General features: G+C 44.3%; 1 protein-coding gene across 1 annotated transcript in view; it reads left to right on the plus strand.

Moving 5' to 3' along the window:
• Nucleotides 1-1,419: 1,419 nt before the first annotated feature.
• Nucleotides 1,420-18,103, plus strand: part of LOC147117710 (transcription factor E2F3-like) — a 64,645-nt gene continuing 47,961 nt past the window's right edge. The window contains exon 1 of the mRNA XM_085988927.1: nt 1,420-2,000. Coding sequence (XP_085845053.1) covers nt 1,740-2,000 — 261 coding nt within the window. The 5' untranslated portion in view covers nt 1,420-1,739. The remainder of the gene's footprint in view (nt 2,001-18,103) is intronic.

Genomic DNA, 18,103 nt, shown 5'->3' on the forward strand with positions numbered 1-18,103 from the left:
TCTCTTTATTTATTTAACATTATTTATACTAATTGATAATTAGTAAATTAGTTAACAGATTTATTCACGAACTTAACACGCTCTGCTCGTTAGGCAGTTGGTGAGCAATTTAATTGTGCTTATTACTGTACTAATTACACAGCTATTAATTTAAAAGTCACTGAGCGTGAGACCTCCAGACCACTGCGTGACCGCACAGCTTAGCGGGGAACATTGGCATGCGGCCCTCAACAGCTCACCAAAACTTGTTAAGTGGCTCTCGAGCCCAAATAATTGCCCACCTCTGGTCTAACCCAACAAGTATATCTCGCACGTGACCATGCAGGATCCAAAAACCACCCATGCCAACTCCGAACTGCAGTGCTCCAGACAGTACAATGGACTAATGCAGTGAGGAGATTTGCCTGCAACATCAGGAACTCGGCAGCTTGTACAGGGGGAGCTGGTATCTTGCATAGCATTTTCACATTGCAATTTATGCCATAATGTACAGCTTTTCTCCCTTCCCCAAAAACTTCTGCATATCACTTTTTCATGGAGACTGCCCTTTTTTAAAAGGGGAAAAATAGGTCACAAAATTAACCAAACATTGTAAGCTAATTTTTATCCTGTTAAAACAGTATCTTAGAAAAATTACATGAATTTTAAGTAGAAATTATTAAAAATTACATGACATAGATAGAAAATATTAAAAATTATATGAATTATAGATAGAAATTAGTAAAATTATATGAAATTTAGGTCGAAATTGTTTTTAAAATATATGTATAAATATATATTATTAAAATAACATGAATTAAAAAATTACATGGATTATAGATATCAATTTTTTAATATATGAATTATAGATATAAATTATTAGAATTATATGAATTTTAGGTAGAAATTATTAAAAACATTAATTTTAGGTAGAAGTTATTTTTTAAACCACATGTAGAAATCATTAATAGGTTAAGTTATGGATATCTGAAACTTACAAAATGTGTAGAGATTCTGGCGGTGATGCTGTTGTATTTATTTCCTGCTATTTACTTCGCCATCTAGCGGCTTCGTCAGATTGTTGTCAACAAAAAACACTGTCGGAAAGGAGAGGTTTTTTACAGTTGCATGTACATTTACAGTAATAATTAAATTAAAAGTCATTAACCGGATCAAAGGTAGGTTCCTGTGTTCCTCCTGTTGTTTGCTCGCAGGGCGAGCACGTCTCCCAGGTTCCAGGGGAAACCCGGGTAAAAAGGTCACAGCGGGGAAAGGGGAATCTCCTGGAACGTCGAAGCGTTCCGTGGCGCCATGGCAACCAGAAACTCCGCAACCAACGGGATTCCCCGTTCGAACGCGTAAGCCAATCAGAAGCCGGCGTGCGGAGATGAACCCGAACGCGTTCGACCAATTGGGACAAGAGGGACATGCAAATGAGGTTTGAAAAAATCGCGGGAAATCTGAGTTTCGCGGGAGGCATTACGCGCGTAAAGTGTCTCCCTTCATTCATCGTCAGCTTCCTGGAGCCATTTTCAGAGCTTGGGGCTGTTTTAAGGACTTTTAAATCCTTCGCATCTGCCCCTCCCCGCGTTCAATATCCTGCCGTGACCAAACCCACGGCGACTAGGGTCTGTCTCCTCCTGGGATCGGGGGATATTTTTATTTTCGGGGGAGGGCAAGCGAGCAGTTTGAAAATAATTACCCGAGAGCGAGAGAGAGGAAGAGGTCCGAGCGGAGACACCGGTCCAAAGTTGGGAAATATGCGGAAAGGAAGCCAACCAGCTCCGGGGAGAGGCTCGGCTGGCGTTGGGGGTTCACCGATGGCGGAGAGAGTGACGGCGCCCGGCTTGTTTGCCGTTTTCGCCGGGAGCGGCAGTCTGCAGGAGCGGGCGGGGAAGAGCGGCGGCGCCGGCGGCCTCGGGGTCCGGGTCATGTCGCCAGCGGCAGCCGACGGCTGCTCGACTCCTCGCGGCGCGGCGAGCAGGACGGGACTGGCGCCGGCTACTCCGGGACGGACTCCGGTAACTCGGGTTCCTCGGGCCGGTGCCCTTTTTGGCTGGGCTGGATACTTTTATGTATCAGTTTTGCTAACGCGCGGGTCCAGGTGGCGATTCAGTCTATCAGCGGCTTTAATTTTCTTTCCGGCGAGGTGGTTTGAGGGGGGGTTTACACCCCCGCTTGGAGTAGGTTCCCTCCAAGGAGGCCTCTCTGTTAATGTCGGTGTCCCCCCTCCTCCGTGTCCAAGGTGCGGGGGGAATCCAGGCGCCAACTGGTGGGTGGCGGGGGTTTAACCGGCCGGCCGGGTGGTGTGGGGGAGTTGGCCGCGTGTCTCCAAAGGGCCTAGTGCCTGTGAACCGGAGCCGTGCCAGTTCAAGTGCAGGCCTTGCTTTTTTATTTCTCTCGCTGCCTTCCCCATTACCGGGTTAGCCCAGGGTTGGAGTTGTCATCAGCAGCCCGAGTCCTCCTGGCGATTCAAGCCGGGGATCTTATTCAACCCTTTCCAGGTTACACACTGATATTCTAGTGGGTTTTTTGTTGTTTCCTTTTAGGAGTTTATAGAGCAGACAAGACGTGGTGGAAAAGTACGGCAAAAATGAAAGAAATTCGGGTTATGCAGGGTCATGCAAATTTGTAATTGCAGCACTTTAACACAAAAACGCCACGTGAATTTTGTCTTGCCCCCCCCCCCCCCCCAAGCAAAACTACTTATCTTCCAGCAATGCATAAAATCAGGATTTCAAAATACAAAATTTACCAAAATATAATTAAGTATTAAATGCCCTTGCTGCTGCATAAATGTTTTGCTGCATCAATTGTTGAGAAAGACAAGTTTATGTAGCAATTGAATAATCCTTTCCTTTTAAAACGTGCTGTTTTCTTGGGGAAAGAAATGTCATTATTGCATTTCCTAGTGATTTTTTTTTTGCAAAATTATGTAATTAACCAGCTGTATACTATGTACAAACCTTCCAAGCAATGAAGTTAAATAGTTGAGGCCTAGATGGTCTGAAAAGCCTTTGGGGGTTGAACTGATTTAGGTAAAATTTAAATTAACTAGAAATTTTAATGGAATTGTAAGTTAATGCGTTTCTGTTAACTTCAAATAAGCATCTAAAATATGTATGCACTACCCCTTCAAAACTTTGCTTTGAAGCAATAAGGATCCCAAATTTGGCTTGGAAGCAAGATGCAGTTTTAACTAGGGCCAGTAACACTTTAAACCTCAATCTGATGCTTATTGCAGTTGCAAGTTTAAAATATTTATTCGCCTATCTTACTCGCAGTTGACGAGGTTAGATTAAGTGTTGGGTAATTGATTATATTTTGTACTTGTAGTATTCCTTTTGGTTAGGGTTTGTTTCTTTTCTAATGACCAGACCTCCTATCAAACTGCTTAATTCTAAGCAACTCAGATTTGTATGTTACATCGTACAATCCCTATGAATCTCTATCCAGTGCTTTTAATTAGTCTTTCAATGAGCAGTATTTTGATGAAGTAGCGCTATAGAATTTTGTCTGCAGACTGACCGTCACTTTCTTTTGGACCAAGTGCATTGAGTCCACGCATATTGAGGCTTTTTTTAATTAAAAAATTGGGGAGTTTATGTATCATGAGTCATGGTGTATGTACTGTCATGCAGCACTCTGATATCTATGTATATGGAGAGTTGGGTAGCACTACACATGGAGTTAGTGTTAACTTTCTGGGAGTGGGACTAATTGGATGAGCAGTGTTGTATGATTCTAAGTTGGTTGTAAGCTGAGTGGGGGAATGTTATTTATCAGGAATGACTTGTGGGGGTGGTGGGTTAGTGATATGAGAGGGTGCTATGCAGTCATCAGCTTCCTACAGTTGGAAAAGACAACACCAAAGGAGGCCAGTTGCTGCATTTCCCACATTACAATAGTGAACTCCACTTCAAAAGTACTTCATTGGCTGTAAAGCGCTTTGAGATGTCCGGTGGTTGTGAAAGGTGCTATATCAATGCAAGTCTTTCTTTCATTGTGCCTGAGCTGGTGCTGGCCCAGCTGGAGCTGTTCACTCGAACCCTGGATACTTTTATACCTGTAAAAGAAAGGATCATTTATCACATCTCAACTCTTAAAATAGAAGCATAGCAGTTTGCAGCATAGAACAAAACCATTTGGCCCATCCTATCTGTGCTAGTTCTTTGCTAGAACAATCCGGGTGTGGTATCTCCTGCGCTTGCACAGAAAAGTGCTGCGGGAAGGAGAGATTTTTTTTTTGTAGGAGAGATGGCGTTGGGGTGTTTGAAGAGTGGACCAGAGTGTCGAGGAGGGAGTGGTCCCTTCGGAGTGCTGAAAGGGGAGGTGAGGGGTAGATGTGTTTGGTGGTGCCGTCGTGGTGGAGGATGACCCATTGAACGTGGAGGCCGGTGGGATGGAAGGTGAGGACAAGAGGAACCCTAGTGTCGTTCTGGGAGAGAAGGGAAGGGGTGAGAGCAGAAGTGAAAAACTAATCCCACTGCCCTGCTCTTTCCCTGTAGCTCCATCTCTTCCTCTGCTTTAAATGTTTATCCACTCTTTCCTTAAAAGATGCAATGGTCTCTGCCTCAACTATTCCCAGTGACCAAATATTCCAAGTCCTAAATTTTAAGTTCTCAGTGTGAAGAAATTTCTCCAGAATAGGGTGGCCAAAACTGCACACAATACTCTTAAGCATTGCCTTGCACAAATTCATAGGAACATACAAATTGCTAGATGAAAAAAATTGACTTCATGACAATTTTACATTGACTACTCAACCAGAGGAAATAGTTTTTCCCTATTTTGCTCTGTCAAAACTCTCATAACTTTAAAAACCTATATTAAATCTTCATTTAGCCTCATCTGCTCCACTGGAAATAGTCCCAGTATTTCAAGTCTCTCCTCATAATTAGTTTCTCATCCCTTGTATCATTTTGGTAGAACTACAGCGTACACTTTAATGGCTTTAATGTTTTTTCCAGAATAGGGTGCGCAAAACTGCACACAGTACTCTTAAGCATTGCCTTGCACAAAGGAACATACAAATTGCTAGACGAGAAAAGACCACGGTCCGTCTAGTTCACCATCTACCATCCTGGTAGTCGCATGATACAACAAAAAACGGAGTTGTAGACAGATCGTGGCAATCAATCTCAATTAGTCTACAACAGACCCAGGGATGAGGTGAGGAAAACCTGCCAGTGATGGTAAAGCTTTGGGAACCATGGGTCGAAAGTCATCTGTTCCTCCCAAGCATGCTACACTTACCATATGTCCTGTTTCAAATTACTCCTGTACTGTATCCCTAAATATTTTCTGAAAGAAATCTATCTATATTGCATTTGAATGAATTAACAATTTCTGCTTCTACCATCTCCCTTGGGAGACTTCCATAAATTTACCTCTCTGAAATGATGTTTATGCAAATTAGTTTCAAATTTCTCCCCCTTCAAGCACGGTGCCGTGTCCTCTGGTTCTACTGTTCTGGACAAAATGAAATAGTTTGTCATAGCCTACGCTATCTAGTCTCTTTAGAATCATAACTATTTTGCTGTTGTATTCTATACCCCTATTTATACTGGCCTTTTTAAATGGATTTATCTACCTTTTGTATTTTTGCATTTGTAAGGACTTATATATTTGAACCTGTGGTTCGCTTCCTCCATATCCATTGGTGTCTTTCCTTTGAGGGCTTATTTGCAATTTTTCCTCAGAATGCGTTACCTCGCACTTCTCCATATTAGATTGCATCTGTCACCTGTTTGTCTATTCTGCTATCTTTTGTAGTCCTCCCAGCTGTTTGCCAAAGACCCCACTTTGTGTCATCAACAAATTTCACCATCGTGCTCACTATGCCCTAGTCAACATGAGCCGTCCACCTCGAGAACAAAAGTAGCTGCAGCACTTACTGTTGGGGTGCACTACTTCCAACGCTTCTCCAATCTGAGCAACACTCATAAACCCTAACTAACAACAACAGCAACTTGCATTTAACATAGTAAAACTTCTCAAGGTGCTTCACAGGAGTATTATAAGACGAGGCTGAAGCATTTGCAACCATCTTCAGCCAGAAGTGCTGAGTGGATGATCCATATCGGCCTCCTTCTGAGGTCCCCACCATCACAGAAGCCAGTCTTCAGCTACTTTTGTTCTCTGTGGTGTTAACCGTGGCTCAGTGGCAGCACTCTCACCTCAGTCAGAAGGTTGTCGGTTCAAGTCCCACTCCAGAGACTTGAGCACAAAATCTAGGCTGACACTCCAGTGCAATACTGAGGGAGCGCTGCACTGTCGGAGCTGCCGTCTTTCGGATGAGATGTTAAACCGAGCCCCTGTCTACCCCCTCGGGTGGATGTAAAAGATCCCATTGCACTATTTTGAAGAGGAGCAGCAGTGTTCACCCTGGTGAGCTAGCCAATATTTATCCCTCAACCAACATCACTGAAACACAAGATCTGGTCATTATCACATTGCTGTTTGTTGGAGCTTGCTGTGTGCAAATTGGCTGCCGTGTTTCCTACAACACAACAGTGACCAAAGGTAAAGCACTTTAGATGCTGAGGTCGTGAAAGGCACTATATAGATTCAAGTCTGTCTGTCTTGTAACATGCGCCTACACTTTTGTAGCGAGCCTTTGGGGAGACACCTTATTGAATGCCTTCTGTAAATCAACGTATATTACATCTATTGCGCTATCTTTATTTATAGTGTTATAATCAGCTCACCAAAAAAAACTTCAAACATTACTTGCCTTTACCTAATCCAGGCTGGTTATTCTTGATCATCCTGTGTATCCCTAAATGCTTAGTAATTTGATCTCAAATTATGGATTCCAAGAATTTGCTGACAACTGACTTTGGGTGGGTTTATAGTTGGTTGGTTTCTCCTTTCCTCCCTTTTGAACAGGTGTGTTATACTGGTTGTCCTCCAGTACTGGGTGCAATTTGCAAATATAAAGAGGACTGATCAATTAGTTAGAGCCTCTGCTTTTTCTGATATTCTTACTTCCACTATCATTTATCAAAACTGTCACAAAATACTTAATATTTTATTTGCCATACCGTCATCCCCCCACAACTAGATTCCCTTCATCTCTGGGGAATTCTACTCTCTTTAATTGTTCTTTTGCTTGCAATATGTTTATAAAAGCCCATATTAATTCCACTTAATATTTTCTGGCCTTTTTCATATTTGCTGCACGGTAGAATGATTTAATGTATGAATCGCAAGTATGTTTTTTTTGTTTGTACTGTTATACAGGTAAATGGGGCAGCCATTTTTGCACATAGAAAAGTTCCTCGGAGCAGTTGATCTATGTTTTGGTGAGGTTGTTTTGAAGGAAGACTGTTGACTTACTCATACTCCCCAGAAGAGACCAATCACTTAGACTGACAGAGACCTGGATCTGAATGAAAGTCAAAAGGCTTAATGAACTTCGATTACTCTCTGCCTCAGTCAGTCCTTTCTAAGTCCTTTGTATTTTCCCCAGAGAGCTGTGGAGGCTGGGTCATTAAATAGATTTAAGGTGAAGATAGGCAATTTTTTGCAAGATTAAGGTTGTGAAGGGTTATAGGGAGCAGGCGGGGAAGTGGCTTTGAGCCCAAGATCAGCCATGATCTTACTGAAGAATGACAGAGCAGGCTCGAGGGGCCAAGTGGCCTATTCCTGCTCCTATTTCTTATGTTCTTATGACTGAGGCAGCAATATTTTGTTGCTTGATTTTTAAGCTAGACTTTTACAAGAGCTGCCACGGCCCAACATACCACACGTATCCATTGGAAAAAATTCTGCATAGAGTACTAGGAGCAAAGCTTTATGTACTACTTCTGGGGCGTTCTCATTAGTCTGGCACATTGCCTCTTTGTATGTAGAAATTGAATTGCCAAAATAACCATTATTAGATGAAAATAGATTCCTTGATTAGATATTGGGGTTTGGGAAATAGATGACTTGCCCCAATGATTTTCACGTCTTTACTATGCTCCTATCTGCACCAATTTTGAGGTACTTATCCTTGTTGCAATATTCTTTGGCTATGCACTATTATCGCACCTGTGATAATTTTGAAAAAAAAAGCTATGCTGTAGCTTTGGTGCTAATGTGTGGGCCTGATTCTGTTCTAATTAAATCATTTTGCTGCTTATTTAGTGGTAGAGTGAAGACCCCACTAATGAGATTTTGCAGCCTTTCTTGTCTCTACTGTGATACTGGTATTTCTGCTTTTTTCTGGGTATGTTCATTTGACATTTTAGGCCTCAAGAAGTAGCATGTTTCCAGGTGAACTTTTCTCTCCACTCCCCTGTTGAAACTCGATATACACCCAACAAATTTTGGGCCACTCGGTTGGTTTCTGATCGGTGGAGCTTGTGTGTGCATTTAAGTATGTAAACTTGGAGTGAACCCTTCCACATGTGCATGTTTTAGACATGGCATTCTCTGACCCAGAAAACACTGCAAAGTTGAAATTAAATTGGTCGTCTTTGGGTAGCATGTATTGAGTTGACACTCCATTGTGGTTGTGGAAGGATTTGTTGCTTCATAAATACACTTTAAAATGTGACTTATTATGTAGCAACAACAATAACTTGCATTGATACAGCGCCTTTAACATAGTAAAAGTCTCGAGGCACTTCACAGGAGCGTTACCAGACACAATCTGACACCGAGCCACACAGATATTGGGACAGGTGACCAAATGCTTGATCAAAGATGTAGGTTTTAAGGAGTGACTTAAAGGAGGCGAGAGAAGTGGAGTGGTTGAGAGGGGGAATTCCAGAGCTTGGGGCCTAAGCAGGTGAAGGTACGGCTGGCAATGGTGGGGCGATGGAAATCGGATGTACGAGAGGCCAGAATTGGAGGAACACAGATCTTGGAGGGTTGTCGGGCTGGAGGAGGTTACAGAGATGAGATGAGATGGGGTGAGACCATTAAGGAATTTGAACATGATCTCTGGGTATTTGATGTAAAAGAACTGAATGCATTCGTATACAGCGTTGGTATTCCTGAAATCTGTTACTTGGATAGGTATTTTGATAGCTATATTTACAATGTTACCTCTGAATTAACTGGAGGATAATAGACACCACTGTGCATTTGACTGGGTAGTGTGGCTATTGCATTAAATAATCTATATGCTGCCAGGGAAATTGAGGAGGGGGCAGGTATGTGAAAGCACAGCTTCCCTTTAAAGGAACTGTCCGTCCTTCATACTGCCTGGGAGCAGTGATGAGAGAAATTAAGGTTTAGATTATATTGTTAGATACCGAGGCAGCTGAAGATATTTTTAACTGCTCGATAGGATCATTCCTTTGATGTTTTATGTGCTTATGCCAATATTTTGGAGTGAGATCAATTCTAGATGGCTACACAGTGTCCTCTTTAAGACAAAAGCTGCATGTTTGTGGAAAGAGTTGTCCTTTTTTAGATAGGCTGCATTCTTGAGGTTAAAACTATCTGGTCACTCTTAGTTCCTTTTACTTCCATTAACCTACGTCTTAAGTTTCTGTTCTGAAACCAAATTGTGACCTTTTATGAAGGCTAATTTTGTGGCCTTGCTACAGACCAACTTTTAACAAAAATCTGATTTGCTCCCCTGATTAGTACACCAGCTCAGAAGACACAACATTTTCAGTTTCTGAGGGGTATCCCTTTCCTGAAGAAACACATTTGTCCAGTTGACTAGGTGGTGATGCTCACTGAAGGATTGGATACTGATGTTGGCTCGATATGTGAGGGTCTCCACCCATTCTATAATGTCAGATGCTGAGCATTAGCAGGCCTTTTCACCTGAGTATCTTCAAGTCCCCTTTTGTGTGTACCTCTTGCATTCATAAGTTTGAAACGATTTACACATTTGTACCGTTACTGCTTCTTTAGTTGGTCAGTAACTTGGATAATTTGGCTATTAACTACAGTGAACTTACAAGTCCTGGCAAATATTGCACAACAGTAGCAGCTTCTTTCATTCATGATTTTTTTACATAAAATCTACAGCACAGAAACAGACCATTCAGTCCAACTGGTCCATGTTAGTGTTTGTGCTCCACTCTGGCCTCCCCCAACTCTAATGACCTTTTCTCACTCTGCCCCCATATCCTTCCATTCCCTTTCCCATGATGTATGCATCAAACCTCCCCTTAAATGCATAAGTATTCTCTGCTTCACCCACTCCATGTGGCGGAGAGTTCTACATTCTAGCCACTGTAAAGACTGTCCTCCTAAATTCTTTAATCCATCTGTTGGTGGCTATCTTGTATTTATGTCCCCGTGTTCTGGACTCTCCCACGAATGAAAATCGTTTCTTCACCGCCACCCTTTTGAATCCCCTTCATAATTTTAAAGAACTCTCTCTCGGGTGTCCTTTTAGTCTCTCAAAGAAAAGAACCCCAACCTGCTCAATCTTTCCTGATAGTTACATCCTCTCAATTCTGGTAATATCCTTGTAAATCTTTTCTGCACTTTCTCCAGTGCTTTATATCCTTCTTGTAGTAGGGAGACCAGAACTGCACACACTACTCTCGAGCAATGTACCCCTATTTTTTTTTTGGCCCTGTGTGGCCCCTTTAAGGGGCTGCGCGGGCCATTGAAAATGCTGCGCATGTGCGGTTTTTGTGTTGAAAAGCTGTCTGGGGGGGTTTCCCTGGAGAGCTGCCCAGCTTACAGGGAACATTGTGCTCAAGTGTGGGCTAACCAAGGTTCTATATAAATTTAATGTTACCTCCCTGCCTTTGTATTCTATTCTTCTAGAAATGCACCCCTATATTTTGCACTCTTTATGGTCTTAGCAACTTGTGTTGCTACTTTTACTGATGTATGGATCTGTCTACCCCATTTAGTTTCTTACCTTCCAATGAATTAAGTGGCTTCCTTATTCCTCCTACCAAAATGAACCACCTTTTAGACGTTGCCGTAGAAACCTTTTTACGTCTTCATGTATTTTGGTGCAGTCCTCGGCATTATTAGCTACACCTTCAATTGGTATCCTCTGCAAATTCTGGCATCCTACCTCTAATTTCTGAGTCTAGGCCATTTGTCTATATGGTAAACAACAGTGATCCCAGTACGGATCCCTGCGGACAACCACTTTCTGCCAGTCCGAAAAACTTCCCTTAACTCGAGCCCTCTGTTTTCTGTTTTGTATCGATCTTTTTCGTTTTCTACCTGACCCTTTGTCATGAGTCTCTTATGTGGCATCTTATCAAAGGCCTTCTGAAAGTCCAAGAATATCACATCCACGGAATTGCCTTTGCCGACTTTTTGTTAGTTCGAAGAATTCAATGAAGTTTGTTAACCATGTCCTAGAAATCCAAAATAACAACAGAAAATGCTGGAAAAACTCAGCAGGTCAGGCAACATCCGTGGAGAGAAATTTGAGTTGACGTTTCGGGTCGAACCCTTCTTCAAAACTGAAAAGAAAATAGATCGAAGGTAGGGCTGCGATCGGACAAAAGAAGTTGAAGAGACAATAAAAGGTGTTCGAAGCCAGACGAGATGGTAATAGGCTGAGATTAGGTGTGAAGTGTACTGGCAGGGCAAGAGATCGCTGCCAGGTGGAAGAGTGAAACAAAAGGAAAGGGGGGAAAGGGGGGGAGGGGGGGGGGGGGAAAAAGGAGTGGAAAAATTAATGGGGGCCGAGGTTATGATCTGAAATTGTTGAACTCGATATTGAGTCCAGAAGGCTGCAAAGTGCCTAATTGGAAGATGAGGTGCTGTTCCTCGAGTTTACATTGAGCTTCCGTGGAACAATACAAGAGGCCAAGGACGGTGAGGTCCGAGTGGGAATGGAGCGATGAATTAAAATTCATGCTGACTTTTTAAAATTATAACTTGCTTCTTGGCTCCATTGTACTTTTGTTCTATATCTGTTGAAAAATTCATGCTTTTCATTCATTGTTGACATTAGCTGGTCTGTGAGGAATTTAGTGTATGTGTAAACCCACTTTAATAAGAACCTAAGCTACATACCCAGGCTTGTTTTGTATTGGTGGTGAGTTCCTCTATGGGAAGGTGTAGTAAGCTGAGCAGGTTCTCTTGATGAAGCCAAATCCCAGGTGCTGTTGCTGTAATCCTCGGAGAGGAAAGGTTTGGAACCCATTGTCTAATGGCACATATTGGAATTGTGCTGAAGTATTGAAAGGCTGTCTGCTTTCCTGAATATTAGTAGTGTTATGGTTGGGGGAAGGGAGTGGTTTGTCCATTCAGTTCCTTTTCTCTTTATAGTTATATTTGAAGCTGGGGCATGCTCTGAAATGACCATGCTCTTACTTAATTCTTTTTAATTCATTCATGGGATGTGGGCGTTGCTGGCAAGGTCAGCATTTATTGCCCATACCTAATTGCCCTTGAGAAGGTGGTGGTGAGCCGCCGCTGCAGTCCTTGCGGTGAAGGTACTCCCATAGTGCTGTTAGGGAGGGAGATCCAGGATTTTGACCCAGCGACGATGAAGGAACGGCGATATACTTCCAAGCCATGATGGTGTGAGACTTGGAGGTGGTGGTGTTCCCATGCACCTGCTGACCTTGTCCTTCTAGGTGGTCGAGGTCATGGGTTTGGGAGGTGCTGCCGAAGGAGCCTTGGCAAGTTGCTGCAGTGCATCTTGTAGATGGTACATGCTGCAGCCACGATACACCGGTGGTGGAGGGAGTGAATGTTTAAGGTGGTGGATGGGGTGCCAGTCAAGCGGGCTGCTTTGTCCTGGATGGTGTCTAGCTTCTTGTGTTGTTGCAGCTGCACTCATCTAGGCAAGATGGTGGAAAGGCGGTGAGACACTTGTCGCAGAATACCTAGCCGCTGACCTGCTCTTGTTGCTACAGTATTCATGTGGCTGGTCCAGTTAAGTTTCTGGTCAATGGTGACCCCCAGGATGTTGATGGTGGGGGATTTGGCGATGGTAATGCTGTTGAATGTCAAGGGGCGGTGGTTAGATTCTCGCTTGTTGGAGATAGTCATTGCCTGGCACTTCTGTGGCGCGAATGTTACCAGCCACTTATCAGCCCAAGCCTGAATGTTGTCCAGGTCTTGTTGCATGCAGGCATGGACTGCTTCATTATCTGAGGAGTTGTGAATGGCACTGAACACTCTGCAGTCATCAGCGTACATTTCCATTTCTGACCTAATGTTGGAGGGAAGGTCATTGATGAAGCAGCTGAAGATGGTTGGGCTTAAGACACTGTCCTGTGGAACTCCTGCAGCGATTGAACTGGGGCTGTGCTGGTTGACCTCCAACCACAGCAACCATCTTCATTTGTGCTAGGTATGACTCCAGCCAATGGAGCGTTTCCCCCCGATTCCCATTGACTTCAGTTTTACTGGGGCTCCTTGATGCCACACTTGGTCAACTGCTGCCTTGATGTCAAGGGCAGTCACTCTCGCCTCATCTCTGGAATTCAGCTCCTTTATCCATGTTTGGACCAAAGCTGTAATGAGGTTGGGAGCCAAGTGGTCTTGGCGGAACCCAAACTGGGCATCAGTAAGCAGGTTATTGGTGAGTAAGTGCCGCTTGATAGTGTCGATGATGCCTTCCATCACTGCTGATGATGATTGAGAGTAGACTGATGGGGTGGTAATTGGCTGGATTGGATTTGTCCTGCTTTTTGTGGACAGGACACACCTGGGCAGTTTTCCACATTGTCAGATAGATGTCAGTGTTGTAGCTGTACTGGAACAACTTGGCTAGAGGCGTGGCTAGTTCTGGAGCACAAGTCTTCGCGATAGCTGGGATGTTGTTGGGGCCCATAGCCTTTGCTGTATCCAGTGCACTCAGCCATTTCTTGATATCAGGTGGAGTGAATCAAATTGACTGAAGACTGGCTTCAGTGATGTTGGGGACCTCCTGGAGTAGGCTGATATGGATCATCCACTCGGCACTTCTGGCTGAAGATGGTTGCAAACACTTCAGCCTTGTCTTTTGCACTCACATGCTGGGATCCACCATCATTGAGGACGGGGATATTCATGGAGCCTCCTCCTCCTGTTAGTTGTTTAATGGTCCACCACCATTCACAACTGGATGTGGCAGGACTGCAGAGCTTTGATCTGATCTGTTGATTGTGGGATCGCTTAGCCTTGTCCACAGCATGGTGCTTCTACTTTTTAGCATACATGTAGTCCTGTATTGCAGCTTCCCCAGGTTGGCATCTCATTTTTAGGCAGGCCTGGTGCTGCTCCTGGTATGCTCTTCTACATTCTTTATTGAACCAGGGTTGGTCCCCCTGGCTTGATGGTAATGGTAGAGTGAGAGATATGCCAGGCCATGAGGTTGCAGATTGTGGTGGAATACAATTCTGCTGCTGCTGATGGCCCACAGCACCTCATGGGTGCCCAGTTTTGAGCTGCTAGATCTGTTCTGAATCTATCCCATTTAGCACGGTGGTAGTGCCACACAACAGAATGGAGGGTGTCCTCAGTGTGAAGATGGGACTTCGTCTCCACAATGACTATGGTGGTCACTGCTACCAATACTGTCATGGACAGATGTATCTGCGACAGGTAGATTGGTGAAGATGAGGTCAAGTAGGTGTTTTCCCTCGTGTTGGTTCTCTCACCACCTGTCGCAGGACCAGACTGGCAGCTATGTCCTTCAGGACTTGGCCAGTCTTGGTGCTACCGAGCCACTCTTGGTGATGGACATTGAAGTCCCCCACCCAGAGAACATTCTGTGCCCTTGCTACTCTCAGTGCTTCTTTCAAGTGGTGTTCAACATGGAGGAGTACTGATTCATCAGCTGAGGGAGGGCAGTAGGTGGTAATCAGCAGGAGGTTTCCTTGCCTATGCGTGACCTGAAGCCATGCGACAGCAAGGGGTCCGGAGTCAATGTTGAGGACTCCCAGGGCCATCCCTGCTGGTGGGACAGGACATACCCAGGGATGGTGATGGAGGAGTTTGGGACATTGGCTGAAAGGTCTGATTCTGTGAGTATGACTGTCAGGCTGTTGCTTGACTAGTCTGTGGGACAACTCTCCCAATTTTGGCACCAAGTCCCCAGATGGTGAGGAGGACACCTGGGCTGGGTGTGCCGTGTCCGTAGCTGGTGGCGAGGTTGATGCCAGGTGAACCATCCGGTTTTGTTATTGTTTCGTAGTGGTTTGTTACAACTGAGTGGCTTGCTGGGCCATTTCAGAGGGCAGTTAAGAGTCGACCACATTGCTGTGGGTAAGGATGGCAGATTTCTTTTCCTAAAGGACATTAGTGAACCAGATGGGTTCTTATGACAATCCGAAAGTTTCATGTTTACCATTGCTGATGCTAGCTTTTTATTCCAGATTTATTTAACTAACTGAATTTAAATTCACCAGCTGCCGTGGTGGGATTTGATCTCTCATCTCAGGATCATTAGTCCAGGTCTCTGGATTATTAGCCCAGTAACATTACCACTATGCTACCGTTCTGCTTTGTCCTTGGAGTGTTGCTTCCCAGACCTGTGTTCATCTCGCCCACAGTTTACTGTTCGAATCAGGTTTCCATCCCCCTCTCAGCACTGAAGTGGCTCTAACCAAAGTCATGAATAGCATTCTCTCTGACTGACCATGGTGGATTATCTCTCCTCACCCTGCTTGATGTCCACACCATTCTCTTCCAATGTCTCTTCCCCGTTGTTCAGCTTGGTGGAACTGCCTGCTTAGTTCTACTCTGACCTATCTGATTGTAGCCAGAGCATCTCCAGCAATAGTTTCTCTTCCTGTCCCTACACCGCTACTTCTGGAATCCTCCAAGGATCTATCCTTGACCCGCCTTGTCTTCCTCAAGTACCTGTTGCCCCTTGTCGACATTATCTGCAGACATGGAGTCAGCTTTCATATGTAGGCTAATAACACCGAGCACTGCATCGCCACCTCTTTCGGACCCCTTCGCTGTCAGGTTGCTTGTCCAACTTCTAGTCTTGAATGAGCCACAATTTTCTTCAGCTAAACAATGGGAAGACTGAAGCTATTGTCTTTGGCCCCCTTCACAAACTTAAAACCTTGCCACTGATTGCATCCCTGTCCCTGGCCACTTTCACGGGCTGAACCAGACCATTTGCAGCCTTGGTGTGCTATTTTAAATGCAGCCTCATCCTCTGCACCCTAAAGATCGCCTACTTCCACATTGCCTGTTTGAGTTCCACATTCAAGATTTAGGACAGCATTAGAATCTTTCAATGAGATTGCTGCTTGTAATCGCTCCTTGGTGTCCATTTCTCCTACATAGTTTGCAGGAAATAAACTCCGAGCAAGCTTCTAGTCACCCTTCTGGGGTTTGCCACCCATTTGTTTCTCTTTAGCCCTCAGTGAAGTGCTATGGGACATGTTCTACATTAAAGGTGCTATATAAATGCAAGGTGGTGTTTCTTCCCCATTTCCTCTGGACCCTTCCCCCCCCCCCCCCCCCCCGCCCCCTCCGGGGATGCAGTGTAAGCTTCAGTACTCTGATTTCCAAAGGAGTGTTTAAGTGTCTGGTGTTAGCTGTTCCTGATAACGCTTTTGAAACAACAGTAAAAGTTGGTTAAGACACTTGTTGATTCTGCGTGAGCTGGCTTCCCCACAGCTGCCATCTTCTCCGGCCCCCCTTAATTGTTCAGTTTGTGACAGTAACTGGCTGCACTAAAATTGCTAGCCTGTTACTCCTCACTGTTTTGGCAAGCAATTGTTGGAAAGTAAAATTAGTGTAATGCACATTCTATTTTAGGGCATCCGTTCCCTATCTCTAAATGCAGTGTACACAGACTGTGTGGGATCCTTGTGTGGATCTAACAGTGGGCTGAATGCAAGATGATGGTGTCATGACAATTGATGCTAGTCTCTGAGCAAAGTCATTTTATAATCATGTTTATTTCCTGCAAACTATGTAGGAGAAATGGACACCCAGGAGCGATTACAAGCGGCAATCTCATTGAGAGATTCTAATGCTGTCCTAAATCTTGAATGTGGAACTCAAAACAGTTTGCAATTGTCAACTAATCTCTATTCAAATAGCTGTCTTGGAATCAGTCAAGTGCCTTTAACAAGTTATGCTGTCTATTTTATGGGATGACTTTTAGTTTTCTGTGTCAGCAGTGGATTCAGGCTGTTTGTGTTCCATGTTTGCTTTTGCTATTTGATCACATTGTAGGATTAATGATTGTGCTGTCAGTACTGCATGCACTGGCATTGTGAAATTTTATGGCCCATGTGTGTATTATAAAACCTCTTTGCTCGTGGAGTGGAGTGGAGTTCTCTCCTCTGAATCCGAATGTTGTGGATTCAAGTACAGAGAATTGAGTACAAAATTAAGGCTTGCGTCGGAGGGGCGGTCTTTCGGATGAGACATTCAACTGAGGCCCTATCTGCCCCCTTCTATGGCACTATTTTGAAGAAGAGCAGGGGAGTTCTTCACGGTGTCCTGGCCAATATTTATTCCTCAACCAACTTTGGGACATCTGCGTGTGTCTCACCAAGGCTGCTCTGGATCACCCAAAACATGCGCACTTTCTTTTCTTCCTCTTGGTTGCCACTCGCCCCTCCTGGCCGAGAGGGCAAGCTGGAAACCTATTTACAAGGCTCTGTTGTTGTCGATTATAGAAAAGAGAATCAAGAGGCTGTCTGAAGGCCAAAAGTTTGAGATCTATCTTAATGGTAAAATGAATAACTTCATTGTCTGCCAAGTGGGAAAACTACTTTGCTCTGAGATGTTCCAGCATGCTTGGGATAGAAGTGCTGTTAGTTTTCCCTAGGCCCCTTGAGCCTGCTCCGCCATTCAATAAAATCATGGCTGATCATCGACCTCAACTCTTATTTTCTTGCCCGGTCCCCAAATCCCTTGATTCCCCTAGAGTCCAAAAATCTAGTCATCTCGGCCTTGAATGTACTCAGTAATCCAGCATCCACAGCCCTTTGGGCTAGAGAATTCCAAAGATTCAGAACCCTCTGAGTGAAGAAATTCCTCCTCACCTCAGTCTTAAATGGCCGACCCCTTATCCTGAGACTATGCTCCCTAGTTCTAGACTCTCCAGCCAGGGGAAAACAACCTCTCGGCATCTACCCTGCCAATCCGCTTCAGGATCTTGGATGTTTCAATGAGATCACCTCTCATTCTTCTAAACTCCAGAGTATAGGCTCAATCTCTCCTCATAGGAATCAATCTAGTGAACCTTCGTTGCACCACCTGTAAGGCAAGAATATCCTTC

Source organism: Somniosus microcephalus, chromosome 5, assembly GCF_052327205.1.
Source record: "Somniosus microcephalus isolate GS21.2 chromosome 5, FLI_Smic_1.0, whole genome shotgun sequence".
NCBI classification, from domain to species: domain Eukaryota; kingdom Metazoa; phylum Chordata; class Chondrichthyes; order Squaliformes; family Somniosidae; genus Somniosus; species Somniosus microcephalus.